Below are 23299 nucleotides of genomic sequence, written 5' to 3'. Positions count from 1 at the left end.
CACCAGCTGTATGTTATTAATGTTGTTGTTCAGCCATGACTCTGTGAAACATAAGATATTACAGTTTGTAATGTTCTGTTGGTAGGATATACATGCTTTTAGTTCGTCCCATTTATTTTCCAGCGATTGAACGTTGGCTAACAGTACGGATGGCAAAGGCAGATTAGCCTCTCGTCGCCTGATCCTCACAAGGCACCCCGATCTCGTTTCACAAAATCTATGTTTCTTTCACCTGTGAATGACAGGGATGAGGGCCTGTTCGGGTGTTTGGAGTATATCCTTCCAGTCCAACTCCTTAAAGAAAAATCTTTGTCCAATTCGTGGTGAGTAATCGCTGTTCTGATGTCCAGAAGCTCTGATGTCTAGAAGCTGCTACTGTCATAAGAGACGATAGCAGCAACATTATGTACAAAATAAGTTACAAACAATAAGAAAAATCTAACAAAATAGCACGGTTGGTTAAGAGCCCATAAAACAGCAGCCTTCCTCTCCGGGACCATCATCAATATTCAGTCTCCTCTGAACAGTTGATGTTGAGATGTGTCTGTTACTTGAACTCTGAAGCATTTATTTGGGCTGCAATTTCTGAGGATGGTAACTCTAATGATCTTATACTCTGCAACAGAGGGAACTCTGGGTCTTCCTTTCATGAGAGCCTGTTTAATCATAGCCCTTGATGGTTTTTGCAACTGCACTTGAATAAACTTTAAAAAAGTTCTTGAAATTTTCCTGATTGACTGACCATCTTAAAGTAATGATGGACGGTCATTTCTCTTTGCTTATTTGAGCTGTTCTTCCCATTATACGGACTTAGTCTTTTACCAAAAAGGGCTATCTTCTGTATACCACCCCTACCTTGTCACAACACAACTGATTGGCTCAAACGCATTGAAGTAAAGAAATTCCACAAATGAACTTTTAACAAGGCACAGCAGTTAATTGAAATGCATTCCTGGTGACTACCTCATGAAGCTGGTTGAGAGGACGCAAAGAGTGTGCAAAGCTGTCATCAAGGCAAAGGGTGGCTACTTAGAATAATTTCAAATATAAAATCTATTTTGATTTGTTTAACACTTTTTTGGTTACTACAAGATATCATGTGTTATTTCATAGTTTGAAATGTCTTCACTATTATTCTACAATGAAGGAAATATTAAAAATAAAGAAAAACCCTGGAATGGGTAGGTGTGTCCAAACCTTTGACTGGTACTGTATATTAGAGCAAGCATGCAGAGATGTTCAGTGTGGTGTGTGTGTGTGTGATATTCTTACCTCAGTTATCCCTCTGAAGAGTTGTACCGGTTCCTCTTTCCCTGGACAGAAGGCAAAGGTACACAAAGCCCAGGCCGACTTGTCCTCAAACCCAGCCAGCATCTTAAACTGACCTGGGCCGATGCCCAAAGGCATCTTAAGGCTAAGTTCATCATTAGAACCATAGGATCCTATATAATAAAATAAAAAACATCTTAAGGCTGTTCATCATGAGAACCAGATGATCCTATATAATTTTTAAAAAGCATCTTATGGCTAAGTTCATCATTAGAACCAAACCGTGTCCTTGACAGTTCACACACGCTTACATAATAATTGGTAACTTTACATTTACTGTAAGTAACTGTATTCATTTATACATAACATAGGCTTTGTAGCTTATATGAGTCATTGCTTACCTTCTGGCTTCAGTTTATTCAGGAACCATTGATAAGGTGTACTCACAGTCAATCTTCTTGGACACTAGTTTGTAGGGAAACTTGTCCCCCAGGATCTGAATCCCCTGTTGGTCAGAGAACAGAGCATTATTTTAAATAGCATGGACTTTTAGTCAGACTGCAAAACTTCTGTAACTCAGTTAATGTTATCTTTGTACAACACATATCTCCATCTATTTATTGTCTTTATTTAACTAGGCAAGTCAGTTAAGAACAATTTTTTTTTTTGACAATGACGGCCTATCAAAAGGCCTCTTGCTGGGACGGGGGCTGGGATTTTTAAAATGTAGAAATATAGGACAAAACACACATTACGACAAGAGCCAACACTACATAAAGACAGAACTAAGACAACATAGCAAGGCAGCAACACAACATAGCAAGGCAGCAACACAACATAGTAGAAACACAAAACCTTGTACAAACATTATTAGGCACAAACAACAGCACAAAGGGCAAGAAAGTAGAGACAACAATACATCACGCAAAGCTGTCACAACGGGTGGGTATAATTTGTGGAACGTTCCAACAGGAATCTGTTCCAAAAACTTCGTTAATAACAAGGATGTCAACAAACAACGCATACAAAGTAGCATGATCAACTCACCACGTAGCTTATTCTTAATGTTTGTCCATAGGCTACCAGAGTGAGGACATACATTTTTCGGAATAAACCTGGTGAGTGGAAAAACGTAACAAAATTGCCCACTCCCTACCAGTCCAGTTTGAGTGTTTGTTGCAGCAGAACGGGTGTTGTATGTGGAGGATCAGGGCTGCAGTAGATATCTCAGATAGGGGGGAGTGAGGCCTAAAATGGTTGTATAAATAAGAATCGATCAGTGGGTCTTGCGAGAGGTATACAGAGATGACCAGTTTACAGAGGAGTATAGAATGCAGTGATGTGTCCTATAAGGAGCATTGGTGGCAAATCTGATGGCCGAATGGTAAAGAACATATAGCCGGTCGAAAGCACCAATACCTGCCAATCTATAAATAATGTCTCCGTAATCTAGGTGAACCGTAATCTATTTTATCGGCTAATAACAGCTATCAAACCATTTGATCTGTGCAAGTGTAATCTAAAACCACCACCACATTCCCCGTCAGTCATTTCCATGCATTCACATGGGTTGGCTGCCAAAGTAAAGCCTCTAATAAACAGCACACGCTGCAACGTTTAATGTTCACAATAGAGCTTTTCTACATGGAATGTCGGTTCTTGTGAACCATTCTGCTACCTCTTCTAGTTTATTTGCGTTGCCAGTCACGAAGACCACAGATCTCCCGGTTGGGACAGCCATGTTGATACCTCTTGTTGTCCGGAAGATAATCACCAACGGACCAGAACTCGCCGGGTCGCAAAGGCATCCGATTCCACATCAGACAATGACAGGCTTCTGTCAAGAATCTCAGCTAATCAGCATTAGACTAGGAACTCCGCCTATTCAGAGCTATCCAATCGAAATGTAGTTGTGTACAGCTCGGAATAATGTCCGGGTGAACATACCATGTGGGAAAGATAGGGGCTGAAAATCCAAGCATTTCTAGCTTGATAATACGTTTTTCGACCAATTGACAATCTACCAATTGCTACCGTTACACATGTATAATGTCCTGCATGTTCCTGAATCTTAGCTAGCTTGTTCAAAGCTAATCGAAAGTATTCTAACGTTAGTTTGTTTACAAGTAGCAAGCTAGCTACTGATATAGACCTAGCAAGTGTTAAAGATGAGTCTTCTACCTCGCACTGCCGAGGAGTTCAGTTCTGCAGAGTACTGGGAACGCTTCTTCAAGAAGAGAGGAGAGAAGGCGTTTGAGTGGTATGGAGACTACAACAAACTCTGTGGCGTGCTGCACAAATACATCAAACCGCGGGATAAGGTGAGCAGATACCCTGACATGTAGGAAAATGCCCCCTAAAAATGTTCCGACTCCACAGTCAATTTGTCTTCTGCTGAATTTCTTTCTACTGAAGAGCCATGTACGTCTTGTATTATATGACGCACGGAAGAAATCCTATCCAAATGACAGGGTCCCTTAACAGACTCTTTTATCCAACGCGACTTACAGTCATGCGTATCTTGTCTCGTCTGTCCCAGGTCTTGGTGGTGGGCTGTGGTAACTCTGAGCTGAGTGAGCAGCTGTATGACGTTGGCTACAGACATCTGACCAACATTGACATTAGTGAGACGGTGGTGAATAACATGAACCAGAAGAATGCCAAGCAGCGCCCAGACCTGACCTTCCAGAAGGTGGATGCCACCCAGACGCCCTATGAGGACGGAAGCTACCAGGCTGTACTGGACAAGGGGACACTGGACGCCATGGCCTCCCAGGAGGGGGCTCTAGCTGGGAGGATGCTGGCTGAGGTGTGCTGGTGTGGAGTATCTTGACAGGGATTATAAAATAGTTTAACAAAGCCAGAAGCCCTGCACATAGTAGCACTCCAGGAGTGTTGGCCACCTCTGGTATACATACCAGTTAGTAAAATGTGTTTTAAAGTTTATTCACATGCAATAAACCCTTTATGCCTTGTGTTTGTGTAGGTGGGCCGTGTCCTGGGTATAGGAGGCCGCTACGTCTGTGTGACCCTGGCCCAGGAGAGTGTCATCAAGCTGGCTGTGGATCACTTCATCCAGGTAAAATGCTTAGGTTAGATGCATTGATAGTGATAGATGGTTGCCTTACCTACTTTAATTCAATTCACTCAGGATAAGAGCATTCTCAAAATGATTGAAATGTAGGTGGGCTGGGCTGTGAGACTCCATTGTCTGGGTGACCCAGAGAGCCAGGACGTCTCTTCCTTCGCTCTGCCTGTCTTCGTATTGGTTTGCACAAAGTTCCGCCAGCCAATGCCCATGCCCATCCTGGAGATGTGCCAAGGGGAGGATGGTGACCCCGTGAGGCTTCCCGTGGTGATAGACCTGCTGTCTGTGGTGAGAGAGCGCCAGGCGTACGCCATGCTGAGACAGAGGCTCCGTACAGGTACAGACTCGACCTCTACCCCCTCGTTGACCCTCTGCCACGCCCCCACTGGGCGACCCCGCTACACCCTCACCGTACAGGACTGCCCCCCTGGTGCCAAGGTTCCTCGTGCAAACCACTTTGCCATCTTCATAGGTGAGGGACAGGATTTGTCATCTATCGGCACACCTGGGTGGAAAAACATGGTTATGTTTATCTTTCCTTTCTGTTCTTGGCTGCTTTCTAAACCTTGCTCTTCCTGTCTCAACCCTGACAGTGCCTCAGGGCAGAGAGACTGATTGGCTGTACGGCTTGGCCGAGGGGCGGGGCCAACTAGCGGCTAGCGCTAACTTCAGACGTCTGGTTGTCGTGGCCATGCACAGAGAACAGGAGTATACTGACATGCAGGCTGTCCAATCGGAGCTCTCCCCCATGGTGATGGAACTCGCCCCCCCTGGGATGCCAGCCAATCAGAAAGTAAGGAAGTTGTGATTATTCTATTTTGGGTTGTAGTTTAAAAAACATGTTTCCTAATTTCTCTATGATCTGGCCCCCTTCACCCATTTTTCCTGTCTCCCTCTCCCCATCCCTGTCCCTCCCCCTGTAGGTTCCGTTCCTGTCGGTGGGAGGTGAGCTGGGTTGGAGGGCGGTGGTGAGTCATGGTACCAGTGATCTGAGTGGTCAGTACTCTGTAGAGGATGTGAGAGGAGAGGATGGTCAGCTCTACCGTAGACTGGTCTTCCTGGGTAACGACGGACTGGTCCAGTCAGAGAGCCGCCTCACTAATCCAGCAGCAGGTGAGGACAAACACACACAGTTTTTATTACTTGGTGAGTTCAGTAGCTAACAGTCTCTTTAACTTTAGCAGCAACCTCGTCTCAGAAGAATAAGAAGAGCAGAAGGAAAGCCAAGCCCTCTGCCCCTCCCCCCATGACAACCCCATCCCAGACACCAGGTGGTGCCCTGGAGGTGGACAAAGGCTATCTATGCTGTACCCACCACAGGGTCATGGTGGCTGGCCTCGCCATGCTAGGAGTGGGCACCGACCACAACAAAGGTAGGTGTATTTGCCAGCATTGTCTGCAAGTCAGTCGCCCCGTGCCCACATACCTGCCAAATAGCAGTCTGTGTTTGACAGTTTTTCTCAAATCCACTATTTTTGCCTACAGGAAGTTTGGTCACTTGACACGACAGATCTGATGAATCAGCCAAATGTCTCCTGTCTGTCATGTCTCCTATAACTTCTCTGTAGATGTGTCAGTGCTCCTGGTGGGACTGGGTGGAGGAGGGCTGCCCCAGTTCCTGCGGGACTTTGTACCTGGAGCCAGGGTGGAGGTGGTGGAGCTGGATCCAGCAGTACTGGAGGTGGCTCAGGGATGGTTCGGCTTCACACCTGATGACAGGCTCACTGTCACACTGGGAGATGGACTGGAACACATTAACAACATTGAGAGAGAAGGTGAGAGTTCTGGGAGGGAGGGGGACGAGAGAGGGAGATGAGGAAGAGATACCGGATACACATTTAAGGTGGGAGGGGGAAAGTAAAAGGTTGCTTCAAGAGCACATTTGTAACCTCGAGCATGCACATGATTAACACTATTCTCTTACCTGTCTAGGTGGTCATCAGTATGATGTCATCATGTTTGACGTGGACAGTAAGGACCCCAGTTTGGGGATGAGCTGTCCTCCTCCTGCCTTCGTAGAAACAGCCTTCCTGGAGAGAGTTGGCAATCTGCTGACATCTCGAGGTACAGTAATATTTAAAAATAACTTTCAAGGAGCTAGCCTGCTTTATTTTCCAAATCTAAAATGTTACATTTTTCAAAGCCTGTAGACCTAGGTCTTATCGAGGTGTGTCTTATATCTCACCATATTACACCCTCCCTCCTCTGTCCGTCTCTGTCACCCCTCCCCACCAGGTGTGTTCATGTTGAACCTGGTGTGTCGTGACTCTGCATTGAAGAAGAGTGTGTTGGGTCGTGTGCGGGGTGTGTTCCCGCGTGTGCTCTCCCGGGGCATCGAGGGGGAGGTCAATGAGGTGCTGCTGTGCTCCAGGGGAACGGGGGAGACAGGAGTCCCGCCCAGCCTGCTGAAGGCAGGGAAGACTCTACAGGTAGCACTGGGCATGAACAGCAGTAGAGCAGCAACCTGCATCCCTCAGATAGACATCACTGAGCTGCTAGAGGACCTGAATGTGGCATGAGGGAGAGGGGGATGAGGAGAAGAGGACAATGTGAAAAAGTATCATTTTAATTCTCAAAATGCTACATGCAATGTAGGAAATAAAAATGTTCAGATGTATACTGAACAAAAATATAAATGCTACATGTGATCATTTCAGAGTTGCAGTTCATATTAGAAAATCATTTGATTTAAATAAAATAATTAGGCCCTAACCTATGGATTTCACGACTGGGAATACAGATATGAATCTGTAGAGCGTGGATCAGGAAACCAGTCAGTATCTGGTGTGACCACCATTTGCCTCATGCAGTGTGACACATCTCATTCACATAGAGTTTATCAGGCTGTTGATTGTGGCCAATGGACTGTTGTCCCACTCTTCAATGGATTTGCAAAGTTTCTGGATATTGGCGGGAACTGGAACACGCTGTCGTACACATCGATCCAGATCATCCCAAACATGCTCATTGGGTGACATATCTGGTGAGCATGCAAGCTATGGAAGAAGTGGGACATTTTCATCTTCCAGGAAATGTGTACAGATCCTTACACCATCGGGTCTTGCATTATCGTGCTGACAGTGGATGAGTGGCACGACAATGGGCCTCAGGATCTCGTTGCGGTTTCTCTGTGCATTCAAGTTGCCATCGATAAAATGCAATTGTGTTCGTTGTCTGTAGCTTATGCCTGCCCTTACCATAACCCTACCGCTACCATGGGGCACTCTGTTCACAACGTTGACATCACCAAACCGCTCACCCACACAATGCCATGTCTGCCATCTGCCCAGTACAGTTGGAACTGGGATTCATCTATGAAGAGCACACTTCTCCTCCAACGTGCCGGTGGACATCCAAGGTGAGCATTTGCTCACAGAAGTCTGTTACGATGCTGAACTGCAGTCAGGTCAAGACCCTGGTGAGGATGACGAGTAAACAGATGAACTTCTCAGATATGGTTTCTAACAGTTTGTGCAGAAATTATGTGGTTATGCAAACCCACGATCCCGCAGGCGAAGAAGCCGGTTGTAGAGGTCCTGGTCTGGTGTGGTTACATGTGGTCTGCAGGTGTGAGGCCGGTTGGAAGTACTGCCAAATTCTCTAAAATGATGTTAGAGGTGGCTTATAGTAGAGAAATTAACATTAAATTCTCTGGCAACGTCTCTGGTGGACATTCCTGCAGTCAACATGCCAATTGCACGCTCCCATAACTTGAGACATATGTGGCATTGTATTGTGTGACAACTGCACATTTTAGAGTGGCCATTTTTTGTCTCCAGCACAAGGTGCACCTGTGTAATGATCATGCTGTTTAATCAGTTTTTTTGATATAACACACCTGTCAGGTGGATGGATTATCTTGGCAAAGGAAAAATACTCACTAACAGGGATGAAAACAAATTTGTGCACAATTTTAGATAAATATTTTTTGTGCTATGGAAAAATCCCCTGGTCTTTTATTTCAGCTCATGAAACATGGGACCAACACATAACATGTTGGGTTTATATTTTTGTTCTGTGTACTTGGTCCCAACAGAATAAATAAACGTTTTATTCTCAAACTTTTCTCTGGTGTTTATTGATGATGAACCCTGGAGTGATTTTCTTATGCTTATAGTTAGTTTCAAGATATTTTAGAATATAATTTTTTTTCTGGCAGATTTTCATCTGAAATCTTTTGCATAAAGATCCCCTTACCCACAGCTGATTTGATACAGCACTGCCTCTCACTCACACATACTCTCTCGCTGCCAAAGAATGTAGCCGTGTTATTTACAGTAGATGAATCGTGTGGCATGGTTACAGTCTCCAGACTACATGATCAAGTGAGACAGTTACTGCGAGGTGGGTGTGATTTAAATAGCCCTGGGCTGGAGGCGGGGAATATTACCTGTCTGTCAAGCAAAATCAATATTTTAACTGGCCACCTGTTCTGTTAACAGCCATGAATGGGCGTGCAGACTTTCTGGCAACTCCTGCACAGATTTGTACGCATGCGCAGAGAGAGACCCGTTAACTGTCAAATTGATCAAATTGTCATCGAGTTGTTTCACTTGCTTAACCGTGTCGAATCAGATTCAAAGTCCACCGGAGGAAATGTTACCTATACGATTCTCTCTTTGACTTTTTGGGATCGTCTTTTCCAACAGGAAGTAAATGTTAAACACAGGGTGTAACTTGCGTTTGGGTTAGGCTTGCTCGCACAGGGTGTCCGGACCACTGCGGTGCCAAGTTGGATTTGACAGTACCATTGCTAACGTTAACAGCAAGACAAGAGAGAGAACGGCTTTTTAGACCGACTACCAGGTATCCAGATAACCGCTAGATAAAAAAACTAGAAATAATGTATACATATGCAAACTTACTATTTGTTTTAGTGGCATGCCGATTCAATAAATATCAACCAGGGCCAGCACTCACTTGAAGTTGTTGTTGTTAGCCCTGCGATAGCTACAATAGCTTGCTCACTGGTTGTTGTCAGCTCAGCTATCAAAATATCCCAAATAACATTATTTTTGAATGCTTAAATTTATTCGTGTAAATTTGGCAAATTTGCTTGTCCACAATTATGTCATTCTTCCCAGGTTAACCGAACCAGAAAGTTCGGTCCGGATGGTGTTGTCTGTACAAATTCAGGTGGTTGACAGTCGGACGGGCACTGTCGCCATGGGCAACCGGGGGATGGAGGAGCTGATCCCCTTGGTGAATAGGCTCCAGGATGCCTTCAGCACCATTGGCCAGAGCTGCAACCTAGACCTGCCGCAGATAGCGGTCGTTGGCGGTCAGAGCGCAGGCAAGAGCTCTGTCCTGGAGAACTTTGTGGGCAGGTATGGTAGTCAGACCTAGCTAGTGATCATCAACAATAAGACATCAGCTAATGCACCAGAACCATTCATGTGCAGGAAACCATTCATGATGTTATTCAATGATGGGTTATTCAGATGCTGGCTGTTTTGAGTTTGGTAGAGATTCATGGTTCCCAACAGTTGACCTCTCCAAATGAATGCACACTGCAGACAGACACCCTCTCATATTCAGTGAGCGCTAGCATGGGTTGTTTACTAAACCCTCTGCCAAGGGTAGTTGTGTTTGAAGCAGCTGATCCTTCTCCAGTGTTACAAATTAGTTAAGTTATGTGACAATAGGCATGATGTGTAAACAAGTGTTTTCAGATCATAGCAGATGGAGAGAGGAGACAATAAGAGGTTCTCCTTTTCTTTCTCAGTATGGTTGGCATGAAGTGGGGGCTCAGAGGAGGAAGGGGAGGATCATCCTGCTCAGTGAATTTCATAAAAATAAAAACTTTTTTTAAGTTATCCTTTTTAGATTAAACTATACTAAATATTTTCACATCACAAAATAACTGATTAAAACACTGTTTTGCAATGAAGGTCTGCAGTAGCAGCAACAGCAGTCTCCATCAGTGTAACTGCTAACCTGCTTGTTGTCAGAGCATTTGAGGGCAGTTGGAAATCCCGCTCATTTCTCATGGAGCAGTGATTGTGCACCGCTCCGGTGCTCCATGTCCTTTCCAACGCTCCACTGAAAACCGCTCTGCTCTCAGAGGAAAAAAAACTGGCACTCCAAATTCGCTCCATTCATAAAAATCCCAATTTAACCAACAGCCATCTATTGTTGTGACTACCTGGACCTACCATTTGGTTTTGAAGTATTGAAACCAAAGCATATGGATTTGAATGAAAAGTATTTGAATAAACATGAAAAGGTGAATGTAAGAAGTACACATTTCAAATAGACTACATGTCATATTAAACAGCATATAAACACTCTGAATAGGTCAGGAGCCGGACAGGGAGCCTAAGAAGGAACGAAAATGAATTATTTTGTCTATATTATTTCTATTATTTCAAGGCTATAGCTTATAAAGAAATACATTGTGAAGCATTTGCAAGTGCGACACAATAGACTGGTAGGGACATAAAGCACTCAGCATTCAAATAATACTTACTTGTATTAAATCATTATAGTCTATAAATTGCGCATATAGGCTGTGACTTACTTAGAATTAAATACAAATTAAACGAAAGTGCCTTTTTAATTCATTTTTAGAAACACCAGTTTGGCCAGTCTGTGGATTCAGGCTCGTGCGATGGTGCCTGGAGAGCAGGCCAGCAGCTGAGAATATTCTCTCTACACTTGCAGAGCCACTGGGGATCCTAAACACCCTTTAGGCCACTCTTGCAGAGCCACTGGGGATCCTAAACACCCTTTAAGCCACTCTTGCAGAGCCACTGGGGATCCTAAACACCCTTTAGGCCACTCTTGCAGAGCCACTGGGGATCCTAAACACCCTTTAGGCCACTCTTGCAGAGCCACTGGGGATCCTAAACACCCTTTAGGCCACTCTTGCAGAGCCACTGGGGATCCTAAACACCCTTTAGGCCACTCTTGCAGAGCCACTGGGGATCCTAAACACCCTTTAGGCCACTCTTGCAGAGCCACTGGGGATCCTAAACACCCTTTAAGCCACTCTTGCAGAGCCACTGGGGATCCTAAACACCCTTTAGGCCACTCTCGCCAGGCTGGGCAGAGATGCAGAGTTTTTAAAATATATTTTTTATATAGGCAGGCCTAAAGGTTTCTAGGCAAAATAACCCAATCAAAACGTAAAGCTCCTTGAACGTAGGAATATGCCAGGCCTATTGGGCCAAAATCAACTATGGCCTATTGTATAGATAATAGAACAAAATTAACATTTGTTTAAGAGATCTGATTTAAAATAAAATACTTTGCTACAATGACACACTTTGTTATCTACCCAACTCTTTCCTTACTTTTAGCATGTGCACGTAGTAAGTACACCATCAGGCCTTTCGGGATAAGTGTATTTTCAGGTCCCACAATGATTCTTTAGTGGTGGACACTACATCACAGCACTCCCTCTCTTGCTCTTGGTCCTCATCTTTGTAATTCACCTTGATTTAGCACCTGTGTGTTCTATCAGTTCCTTTCTGAAAAGATTGAGTGAACTCCATGACAGTAGCTAAAGCAAGGGGCTATAGGAGCACACAAGTAGACTACAAAGGCATGCTGGGCCAGGCTTGCCCTGAGCTCATGAAGTGAGCGCTACTAGATCGAAATTGGAGTGGACGAGAAGGCCGCCGCTCCAGCCTTCTGGAATCTCGCTCCGCTCACATACTCTGTTTCCTGTACACTGTACTGCATGATTGTAGTGGGTTTACTAACGCTTTAGTACTAGTCGCCATGTTGACTATGACGTCCGCAAATATGGTTGACAACGATGTAAGCTGTGTGTAGCGGTTTGGCTTTAAGAAATGTTTTTCGCCTGGTCACAGACATATGTGTTGTGCACAGAAGTTTGCAAACGAAGGGAAAATGTGAGAGGAGTAGAGTGCATAGATGCAAGAAGGAATTATACAATGAACAAAGTGATGATGCTGTTTGTATGTGGCTGCAATAAAAGTGAATTGTGTATTCATTCCGCCGATTCTGTTGAAAAACGTTTCTTAAACGTAACGAAATCGGGATAAACCTGCATTTGTCCAATTGAAACTCTTGTTTGCAACTGTTTGGAATAATGATTGTAGCAACCTCATGATGGTTATAGGGAAAATGTGAATATCATGTAGTAGCCTAAACCTATCACTGTTACATTGAACTGGGTGAGTGGAATATGAATGACAGTCATCTAATATCCTGTAATAAAAGCCCATGCTCATCATAAAAAAAGTGTCCTGCCTAATCTTAAATTTTTGGGCTCTAAGCCACCGCATCTCAGTGCTCGAGGTGTCACTACAGACACCCTGGTTCGAATCCAGGCTGTAACACAACTGGCTGTGATTGGGAGTCCCATAGGGCGGCACACAATTGGCCCAGCGTTTTCCGGGTTTTTATTTATTTGATTTTTATTTCACCTTTATTTAACCAGGTAGGCTAGTTGAGAACAAGTTCTCATTTACAACTGCGACCTGGCCAAGATAAAGCATAGCAGTGTGAACAGACAACAAGAGTTACACATGGAGTTAACAATAAACAAGTCAATAACACAGTTGAAAAAAAAGTATATATACAGTGTGTGCAAAAGGCATGAGGATGTAGGCAATAAATAGGCCATAGGAGCGAATAATTACAAATTAGCAGATTAACACTGGAGTGATAAATGATCAGATGATCATGTGCAAGTAGAGATAATGGTGTGCAAAAGAGCAGAAAAGTAAATAAATAAAAACAGTATGGGGATGAGGTAGGTAAATTGGGTGGGCTATTTACAGATGGACTATGTACAGCTGTAGCGATCGGTTAGCTGCTCAGATAGCCGATGTTTAAAGTTGGTGAGGGAAATAAGTCTCCAACTTCAGTGATTTTTGCAATTCGTTCCAGTCACAGGCAGCAGAGAACTGGAAGGAAAGGCGGCCAAATGAGGTGTTGGCTTTAGGGATCATCAGTGAGATACACCTGCTGGAGCGCGTGCTACGGGTAGGTGTTGCCATCGTGACCAGTGAACTGACATAAGCCGGAGCTTTACCTAGCATGGACTTGTAGATGACCCGGAGCCAGTGGGTCTGGCGACGAAAATGTAGCGAGGGCCAGCCGACTAGAGCATACATGGTGCAGTGGTGGGTGGTATAAGGTGCTTTAGTAACAAAACGGATGGCACTGTGATAAACTGCATCTAAGCTATTTTGTAGATGGCATCGCCGAAGTCGAGGATTGTTAGGATAGTCAGTTTTACTAGATTAAGTTTGGCATAGAAAGCCGACTCTAGATTTGATTTTGGATTGGAGATGTTTGATATGAGTCTGGAAGGAGAGTTTACAGTCTAGCCAGACACCTAGGTACTTATAGATGTCCACATATTCTAGGTCGGAACCATCCAGGGTGGTGATGCTAGTCGGGCGTGCAGGTGCAGGCAGCGAGCGGTTGAAAAGCATGCATTTGGTTTTACTAGCGTTTAAGAGCAGTTGGAGGCCACGGAAGGAGTGTTGTATGGCATTGAAGCTCGTTTGGAGGTTAGATAGCACAGTGTCCAAGGAAGGGCCAGAAGTATACAGAATGGTGTCGTCTGCGTAGAGGTGGATCAGGGAATCGCCCGCAGCAAGAGCAACATCATTGATATATACAGAGAAAAGAGTCGGCCGGTGTAGGCCGTTATTATAAATAAGAATTTGTTCTTAACTGACTTGCATTGTTAAATATACAGTAGCAAGAAAAAGTATGTGAACCCTTTGGAATTACCTGGATTTCTGCATAAATTGGTCATCAAATTTGATCTGATCTTCATCTAACAACAGACAAACATAGTGTGCTTAAACTAATAACACAAATTATTGTATTTTTCTTTTCTTTATTGAATACATCATTTAAACATTCACAGTGTAGGTTGGAAAAAGTATGTGAACCCCTATGCAAATTACTTCTCCAAAAGCTAGCTTGGAGATTGGAGATGTTGGTTAGAGCTGCCTTGCCCTATAAAAAACACTCACAAAATGTGAGTTTGCTATTCACAAGAAGCATTGCCTGATGTGAACTATGCCTCGAACAAAAGAGATCTCAGAAGACCTAAGATTAAGAATTGTTGACTTGCATACGGCTGGAAAGGGTTACAAAATAATCTCTAAAAGCCTTGATGTTCATCAGTCCATGGTAAGACAAATAGTCTATAAATGGAGAAAGTTCAGCACTGTTGCTACTCTCCCTAGGAGTGGCCATCCTGCAAAGATGGCTGCAAGTGCACAGCGCAGAATGCTCAATAAGGTTAAGAAGAATCCTAGAGTGCCAGCTAAAGACTTACAGAAATCTCTGAAATATGCTAACATGTCTGTTGACGAGTCTACGATACATTAAACACGAATGCACGGAAGAATCCACCGCTGTCCAAGAAAACATTGCTGCGCATCTGACGTTTGCAAAAGTGCACCTGGGTGTTCCGCAGAGCTACTGGCAAAATATTCTGTAGACAGATGAAACTACAGTTGAGTTGTTTGGAAGGAACACACAACACTATGTGTGGAGAAAAAAGGCACAGCACACCAACATCTCAACCTCATCCCAACTGTAAAGTATGGTGGAGGGAGCATCATGGTTTGGTGTTGCTTTGCTGCCTCAGGGCCTGGACAGCTTGTTATCATCGACGGAACAATGAATTCCCAAGTTTATCAAGACATTTTGCAGGAGAAAGTTAGGCTATCTGTCTGCCAATTGAAGCTCAACAGAAGTTAGGTGATGCAACAGGACAACGACCCAAAACACAGATGTAAATCAACAACAGAATGGATTCAACAGAAGAAAATACACCTTCTGGATTGGCCCAGTCAGAGTCCTGATCTCAACTCGATGGAGATGCTGTGGCATGACCTCAAGAGAGCAGTTTACACCAGACATCCCATGAATATTGCTGAATATTGCTGAAGTTTTGTAAAGAGGAATGGTCCAACATTTCTCCTGACCGTTGTGCAGGTCTGATCCGCAACTACAGAAAATGTTTGGTTGAGGTTATTGCTGCCAAAGGAGGGTCAATCAGTTATTAAATCCAAGGGTTCACATACCTTTCCCACCCTGCACTGTGAATGTTTACACGGTGTGTTCAAAACAGACATAATTGTTTGTGTTTATTCGTTTCAGCAGACTGTGTTTGTCTATTGTTGTGACCTAGATGAAGATCTGATCAAATCTTATGACCAATTTATGCAGAAATTGAGATATTACCGAAGGGTTCACATCATTTTTCTTGCCACTGTATATACACTACTGTTCAAAAGTTTGGGGACACCAGTCTCAACGTCAACAGTGAAGAGGTGACTCCGGAATGCTGGCCTTCTAGGCAGAGTTCCTCTGTCCAGTGTCTGTGTTCTTTTGTCCATCTTAATCTTTTTTTTTATTGGCCAGACCTGAGGTATATGGCTTTTTCTTTGAAACTCTGCCTAGAAGGCCAGCATCCCGGATTCGCCTCTTCACTGTTGATGTTGAGACTGGTGTTTGGCGGGTACCATTTAATGAAGCTGCCAGTTGAGGACTTGTGAGGCGTCTGTTTCTCAAACTAGACACTCTAATGTACTTGTCCTCTTGCTCAGTTGTGCACCAGGGCCTCCCACTCCTCTTTCTTTTCTGGTTAGAGCCATTTGCGCTGTTCTGTCAAGGGAGTAGTACACAGCGTTGTACGAGATCTTCAGTTTCTTGGCAATTTCTCGCATGGAATAGACTGACGAGTTTCAGAAGAATGTTCTTTGTTTCTAGCCATTTTGAGCCTGTAATCGAACCCACAAATGCTGATTTTATTTTTACATTTTTTTTTATTTCACCTTTATTTAACCAGGTAAGCTAGTCGAACAAGTTCTCATTTACAACTGCGACCTGGCCAAGATAAAGCAAAGTAGTGCGACACAAACAACAACACAGAGTTACACATGGAATAAACAAGCGTACAGTCAATAACACAATATAAAATAAAATAAATACAGTGTGTGCAAATGGCGTGAGGAGGTAAGCCAATAAATAGGCCATAGTAGCAAAGTCATTACAATTTAGCAAATGAACACTGGAGTGATAGATGAGCAGATGGTGATGTGCAAATAGAAGTACTGGTGTGCAAAAGAGCAGAAAAGTAAATAAAAACAATATGGGGATGGGGTAGGTAGATTGGGTGGGTTATTTACAGATGGGCTATATACAGCTGCAGCGATCGGTTAGTTGCTCAGATAGCTGATGTTTAAAGTTAGTGAGGGAAATATAAGTCCCCAGCTTCAGCGATTTTTGCAATTCGTTCCAGTCGTTGGCAGCAGAGAACTGGAAGGAAAGGCAGCCAAAGAGGGTGTTGGCTTTGGGGATGACCAGTGAGATATACCTGCTGGAGCGAGTGCTACAGGTGGGTGTTGTTATCGTGACCAGTGAGCTGAGATAAGGCAGAGCTTTACCTAGCATAGACTTATAGATGACCTGGAGCCTGGCGACGAATATGTAGTGAGGGCCAGCTGACTAGAGCATACAGGTCGCAGTGGTGGATGGTATAAGGGGCTTTGGTGACAAAACGGATGGCACTGTGATAGACTGCATCCAGTTTGCTGAGTAGAGTATTGGAAGCTATTTTGTAAATGACATCGCCGACGTCGAGGATCGGTAGGATAGTCAGTTTTACGAGGGTATGTTTGGCGGCGTGAGTGAAGTAGGCTTTGTTGCTCCAGATACGCAACTAGTCTAAAGAAGGCCATTTTTTACTGCTTCTTTATCAGAACAACAGTTTTCAGCTGTAATTGCAAAAGGGTTTTCTAATGATCAATTAGCCTTTTAAAATGATAAACTTGGATTAGCTAACACAATGTGCCATTGGAACACAGGAGTGATGGTTGCTGATAATGGGCCTCTGTACGCCTATGTAGATATTCCATAAAAAGTCAGCCGTTTCCAGCTACAATAGTTATTTACAACATTAACAATGTCTACACTGTATTTCTGATCAATTTGATGTTATTTTAATGGACAAAAGAATGTGTGTTTCTTTCAAAAACAAGGACATTTCTAAGTGACCCCAAACTTTTGAACGGTAGTGTATATATTTCTTTATTTAAACAGCATTAACTGCCAATGTTGGCATTTGAGAGTGAAGTGGTTACTGGATGCCTGATATGGCTGTGTGAGCGTGATGGCTGTGTGACAGTGTCCAGCACTTGGTGGCTTATCTAGCAGGCTCCCTGCTGAGGACTGGGTCTGTTCTGAAGGACTGGAATCAGAGAGAGGTCAGGGGACAGAGTATGCCTTAGAGCACGTGCAGTCAGTCATTGAGCTAACAGAGCTGAACTGAAGAGGGCATTGTGTTCCTTTCTTGCCTCTCTCTGTGTGCTGATGCTTGATGTCTCCTCCTTACTGACTGACATATAAGCAGGACCTCTTTCAGACAGGCATGATGCAGCCTCTACTTCATTTCCTATCAACTGACACTGGAGGAGAGCTGTTGACCTGGTGAGAACTCTCTCTGCAGCCGTACGACACACAGACACACGCCCACAGTAACAGGCTAACAACAACACTGAAGCGTCTCCTTGGCAGAATGTGTCCCCTTTATCAGTGTTTTCTGTCTCTGACTCACTGACTTCATGTCTGAAGGCTGAATCCAGCTGTATCTCCTGCCCTGAGTGTCAGTCCTTCCTCTCTCCAGGGATGTTGTGTTGTCACAGCTGAATTATAAATGGAGGTAGGATTCTGTAAAATAAATACAAAACGGGACAACAGGAAAAAGGTGGCACTCTGAAGTTGGAATGAAAGACAATAAATACGTCATCGTGTTTTCCACCCATTATTGCTTTGTACTTGATACTGTAGCCGGAGTGGGGCTTGTTTTGACATTGAGATGTAGAGCTATTGTATGTAGGGCTATTGTAATACGTTAGAGATGCTTCAGGTTCCAATGTTGTGCTTGATATCATCTTTCTCTTGTCTTTTAAAAGTAAAACAAACCTCCACTAGCTGTGTCCTAGTCATCACACATAAATGAACATGCCCCTGCCTGCACTGGAAAAACCTATACCGGTATGTAAGCCCTCCACAAATAAGTGTTGTAGTAGTAAAGATGGTGAGGTTGAGAGAGCCGGTCTAGTATTTCAGACTCTGATAAAATGTGCTGGCTCGACTTGGCCAAGTGTGCATTGGCTCTGAGCCTCTGACTGCCCTGGCAGTGTGCCTCCGAGTGGAGCTTCCTCTATAGAGCTAATACACAGACACACTGCGTATCTGTTGTTTGGCAGTGAGACAGATGCCTGAGGAGGTCAGTCTTTCATCTCCTGACTCTTCTATTCCTCTATCCCATTTCTCTTCCTCTCCTCTCAGGGACTTCCTCCCCCGGGGTTCTGGCATTGTCACCCGCAGACCCTTGGTCCTCCAGCTCATCTCTGCCAGCACAGGTAGCACACACACACACACACACACACACACACACACACACACACACACACACACACACACACACACACACACACACACACACACACACACACACACACACACACACACACACACACACACACACACACACACACACACACACACACACACACACACACACACACACGTGATGTAGGATACATCACATTACACTTCACTGTCACTCTGTGTATATGTGACTCCCTGTCTGTCTGTCTTCAGGGACAATGACGGAACGCTGTTAATTGTACACAACTAGGAGGCACATCGTACTGCTCTGTTCCCCTAAGCTCCAGGGTTTGTTATCTGTGTAGTGCAGATACAGCAATGATGTCATATATACAAACTAGACTAGATATCTGACGCCTGACGTATGTGTCCGAAGACGATTGGTATAATATATGTATATTTGATGTCTGTGTGAAATGGGCATTGATCTCCTGCATCTCTCTCTCACCCACCCCTCTATCTCTGTAGAGTATGCAGAGTTTCTCCACTGTAAGGGGAAGATGTTTTCAGACTTTCAGGAAGTTCGCCAGGAGATCGAAGCAGAGACAGTGAGACTCACTGGAACCAATAAGGGCGTCTCTCCTGTCCCCATCAGCCTACGAGTTTATTCCCCTCACGGTACACACACCACAGTGTACTACTCTTACACACTCCCCACATGGTAACACACCCTGCATCTCAACCTAAACCGGATGCTTCAATGCATACATATGTGTGTCTGTTTGTCCTCAGTGTTGAACCTGACCCTGGTGGATCTGCCTGGCATTACCAAAGTCCCTGTAGGAGACCAGCCGGCTGATATAGAGTACCAGGTCAGACACATCAGTACAATTCAACTAATATTATAAGACAATTTCTCCCACCCTTCTTCTTCTTTCATAAATACAGTTGTGTTGTATTTGTTCCCCAGGTGAGGGACATGATCATGCAGTTTATCTGTAAAGACAACTGTCTGGTCTTGGCTGTGACTCCAGCTAACATGGACCTGGCCAACTCTGACGCTCTCAAACTGGCCAAGGATGTGGACCCTCAGGGTGAGACCAGAAGGACAGAACATCTCCCCCAGCACATTTTCACATAGTCCAAATCATAGATATAGCATTCTTTCTTCATTCTTTTTTCAATGGTGAAAATATTCAGTACATTGGAAGTGAATATAACATGGGTACCGTTTGACTTTCTTCTTCATTGTTTTCCACCAGGCCTGCGGACCATAGGGGTGATCACTAAGTTGGATCTGATGGACGAGGGAACGGATGCCCGGCACATACTGGAGAACAGGTTACTGCCACTACGCAGAGGTACATGGGCTTTTATTACCATAATGTTCCCCATAATGTTCCAATAATGTTCCCATAACATCACCCGTGACCAGGCTGAGGTAAGTGTTGAAATGGAGGCTTGATGTCCTCCTGCCATGCTGAGCTCACGGGTTGAGTTACAGTATTACAATCAGTGCCAGCCTGCCCTGGGAGTGTGTGTGTGTGTGTGTAGGAGGGGGGGTCAGGGTCTAGGCTGGCTGGATAAAGCTGTGCCAGGTGCAGGGTCATGCTTGATCCTTCAGGTAATACATTATACATGGAGCCTACTGTTAGTACTGCTGTTACAGTTGAGAGATTAGAGTTGAACTGCCTTGAACCTCTCCTGGCCTGCTGAACTCAGATGACCTTCTGAATCCTGCATCCACAGATGTAGTGATGTGTAATGCATGGAGACAGCTTACTCTCTCCTCTCCAGGTTATATCGGGGTGGTGAATCGTAGTCAGAAGGACATTGATGGGAGAAAGGACATTAAGGCAGCTCTGGCTGCAGAGAGGAAGTTCTTCCTGTCTCACCCTGCATACAGGCACATGGCTGACAGCATGGGTACCCCCTACCTACAGAGAGTCCTGAACCAGGTACACAAGAACATACACTGATACGTTTTGACCAGATAACTGTTCAAATCAGCTTTTTCTTTATTGTTTGTGTGTGTGTCTCTAACTCTCTCTACAGCAACTGACCAATCACATCCGAGACTGTCTGCCAGTGTTCCGCAGTTGTCTCCAGAGCCAGCTCCTAGCGCTGGATAAAGAGGCTGAGGAGTACAAACACTACAGAGCTGACGACCCAGCACGCAAGACAAAGGCCCTACTACTGTTAGTACACACACACACACACACACACACACACACACACACACACACACACACACACACACACACACACACACACACACACACACACACACACACACACACACACACACACACACACACACACACACACACACACACACACAACTAACATAATACACAACGCTCTATTGATGTGTGTGCAGGCTGATGCAGCAGTTTGCAGCCGACTTTGAGAAGCGTATTGAGGGCTCAGGAGACCAGGTGGACACGATAGAACTGTCAGGAGGAGCCAAGATCAACCGCATATTCCACGAACGCTTCCCCTTCGAACTGGTCAAGGTCAGCCTTGGGGTGTGTGTGTCTCACCAGCTTTCGCTCAGTGTGTGTCATGTCTTACCTTGGGTGTGTGCGTGTTTGTATCTTCAGATGGAATTTGATGAGAGGGAACTGCGGCGGGAGATCAGCTATGCCATCAAGAACATCCACGGCATCAGGTGTGTGTGTCAGAGGGGATACATGCTTTGTTGGGCTCAATGGTCTCTGTCACCACTCCTATTTCACCACTCCTATTTCTGTCTCTGTGTCTGTCTGGCTCTCTGTATCTAGGACAGGTTTGTTTACTCCAGACCAGGCATTTGAGGCCATAGTGAGGAGACAGATAATCAAGCTGAAGGGCCCCTGTATTAAATGTGTGGACATGGTCATCCAGGAGCTGATCAACACTGTACGCCAATGCACCACCAAGGTAACTACTGCTGTGTGTGTGTGTGTGTGTGTGTGTGTGTGTGTGTGTGTGTGTGTGTGTGTGTGTGTGTGTGTGTGTGTGTGTGTGTGTGTGTGTGTGTGTGTGTGTGTGTGTGTGTGTGTGTGTGTGTGTGTGACAATAACACCATCATATCTCTTATTTCTTGTCTCTAGTTGGGCTCCTATCCAAAATTGCGAGAGGAGACGGAGAGAATCGTTACCACAAACATCCGTGACAGAGAGAGTCTAGCTAAAGAACAGGTCTCTCTCTCACACACACACACACACACACACACACACACACACACACACACACACACACACACACACACACACACACACACACACACACACACACACACACACACACACACACACACACACACACACACACACACACACACACACCCCAACCATAAAATATAGAGACGGTGTGTGTGTGTTCTCTGTACAGGTCCTGCTGCTAATCGATGTACAGGTGGCCTACATCAACACTAACCATGAGGACTTCATTGGCTTCGCTAAGTGAGTTCTCCCTGTCTATGTTTTCTGGTCATCATCATATGTGGGTTGGACATGATGATGATTAAATTAGGAAAAATTGTCTGATGGGAGAGTGACTGTGTGTGTGTGTGTGTGTGTGTGTGTCCCAGTGCGCAGCAGAGGAGCGCTCAGACTAATAAGAAGAGCATTGCAGGAAACCAGGTGAGTTTCACATAGCTTAGTTACTGTATCTCAGGTAATGAATGTCTTAGGTTTTATTCTCTCATGCTAATACGTGTGTTATGAGAAGTTAACAAATGTACATGGCAGCTGATGTGGAGGTTTACTGTATGTAGGAAGAGCAGGTGAACCTGCCTGGGCACACAGTGTCTGCTCTATTCTAACCTCCCTGTTCTCTCCTCTCTCCTGTTACAGGGTGTGCAACCAGTCTCCAGTCTAATAGTATGAGTAGTCCTGTCTCTGTAAGGCTAAACCCTCACTGCTGACTCATGGCTGCCTCCTACTGAGACACTGTTTGTACCTCTCACTGGTTGTCTCCTGTTCACCAACCTCTCTAACCCACAGCTCCACTGCTCTCTTTTCCACCATCTTTCCACAGACTGCACTCTGGCCCTACTCCCTCTGCCTGCTCCTCTCTCTCTCTCTCTGTGTGTGAGCAGCACAAAATGGCGCTGAGTTGTAAACTTGGCTCGGGTTTCTCAGATCCAAGCGCAGCTGTCTGGTCACTCACTAAACACAAACACTAGGGACAGCTACATCAGTTTTTGTGTATGTGTGTCACTGCCTCATCCCCCTTTCTCTCACTTCCTCCTCTCTTTCATCCTCTGTCCAAATCAGTCGGCTTTTAGCCGTCAGCTCTTTTTCTTCCTTCCTGTCCTCTTCACTGCTCTCTCACTCAGTCTCATCACTGAGCTCACAGTTTCTCTCTCCCACAGTTCTTCAACAGTTTTTTTCTCTGGGACTATTTCTTGGTATTATTTTACCATAGCGTACCGTCAATGTCTTTATCATTTCTAATGTTTATTAACCTCATACTCTTTGTGTAGCTTTGTATTGGTCAGAGAAATGTGGTAAAGGACTTGGCAGAAATGACCACTAGTGATGTAATGACTGGGTGAGGGGACATTTGAATTTTCTAACTGATCCTCGGTCTCAACAGCTGATCCTCTGTGCACAC

The 23299-nt window shown here is 44.7% G+C and overlaps 2 protein-coding genes and 1 long non-coding RNA gene across 7 annotated transcripts in view; 2 read left to right on the top strand and 1 right to left on the bottom strand.

The window, feature by feature from the left end:
* Window positions 1-1152: 1152 nt before the first annotated feature.
* Window positions 1153-3715, bottom strand: LOC123996866. 2 transcript variants are annotated; one of them, XR_006832047.1, is made up of 4 exons: window positions 2948-3715; window positions 2317-2517; window positions 1671-1774; window positions 1153-1442 (listed from the first exon to the last, which is right to left on the bottom strand). It is a non-coding gene; the product is annotated as an uncharacterized LOC123996866 (long non-coding RNA). The 2 variants fall into 2 exon arrangements; XR_006832048.1 differs by having other exon boundaries at window positions 2426-2517; window positions 2948-3264.
* LOC123996865 (eEF1A lysine and N-terminal methyltransferase-like) lies at window positions 3155-7196 on the top strand. 2 transcript variants are annotated; one of them, XM_046300648.1, is made up of 10 exons: window positions 3155-3590; window positions 3809-4078; window positions 4256-4348; window positions 4454-4829; window positions 4951-5150; window positions 5281-5470; window positions 5542-5730; window positions 5926-6132; window positions 6290-6421; window positions 6593-7196. In XM_046300648.1, exons 1-10 carry the CDS (start codon window positions 3438-3440, stop codon window positions 6874-6876), a joined length of 2094 nt encoding a protein of 697 aa, XP_046156604.1. In that variant the 5' UTR covers window positions 3155-3437; the 3' UTR covers window positions 6877-7196. The 2 variants fall into 2 exon arrangements, with proteins under 2 accessions (XP_046156604.1, XP_046156603.1); XM_046300647.1 differs by having other exon boundaries at window positions 5539-5730.
* Window positions 7197-8860: 1664 nt separating this feature from the next.
* Window positions 8861-23299, top strand: part of LOC123996864 (dynamin-2-like) — a 32276-nt gene continuing 17837 nt past the window's right edge. For 2 of the 3 annotated variants that reach the window (XM_046300644.1, XM_046300646.1), the window contains exons 1-16: window positions 8861-9163; window positions 9442-9684; window positions 18656-18729; window positions 19226-19375; window positions 19490-19569; window positions 19668-19791; window positions 19960-20058; window positions 20495-20655; window positions 20753-20895; window positions 21078-21213; window positions 21301-21368; window positions 21481-21619; window positions 21793-21879; window positions 22073-22143; window positions 22272-22323; window positions 22537-22563. In XM_046300644.1, the coding sequence (XP_046156600.1) occupies window positions 9470-9684; window positions 18656-18729; window positions 19226-19375; window positions 19490-19569; window positions 19668-19791; window positions 19960-20058; window positions 20495-20655; window positions 20753-20895; window positions 21078-21213; window positions 21301-21368; window positions 21481-21619; window positions 21793-21879; window positions 22073-22143; window positions 22272-22323; window positions 22537-22563 (1626 nt within the window). In that variant the 5' untranslated portion in view covers window positions 8861-9163; window positions 9442-9469. The remainder of the gene's footprint in view (window positions 9164-9441; window positions 9685-18655; window positions 18730-19225; window positions 19376-19489; window positions 19570-19667; window positions 19792-19959; window positions 20059-20494; window positions 20656-20752; window positions 20896-21077; window positions 21214-21300; window positions 21369-21480; window positions 21620-21792; window positions 21880-22072; window positions 22144-22271; window positions 22324-22536; window positions 22564-23299) is intronic. The other variant, XM_046300645.1, reaches the window with a different exon arrangement.

Source organism: Oncorhynchus gorbuscha, linkage group LG15 (genome assembly GCF_021184085.1).
Source record: "Oncorhynchus gorbuscha isolate QuinsamMale2020 ecotype Even-year linkage group LG15, OgorEven_v1.0, whole genome shotgun sequence".
NCBI lineage: Eukaryota > Metazoa > Chordata > Actinopteri > Salmoniformes > Salmonidae > Oncorhynchus > Oncorhynchus gorbuscha.
Note: the sequence above shows the minus strand (reverse complement) of the source record. Positions and strands in the feature narration are given on the sequence as shown.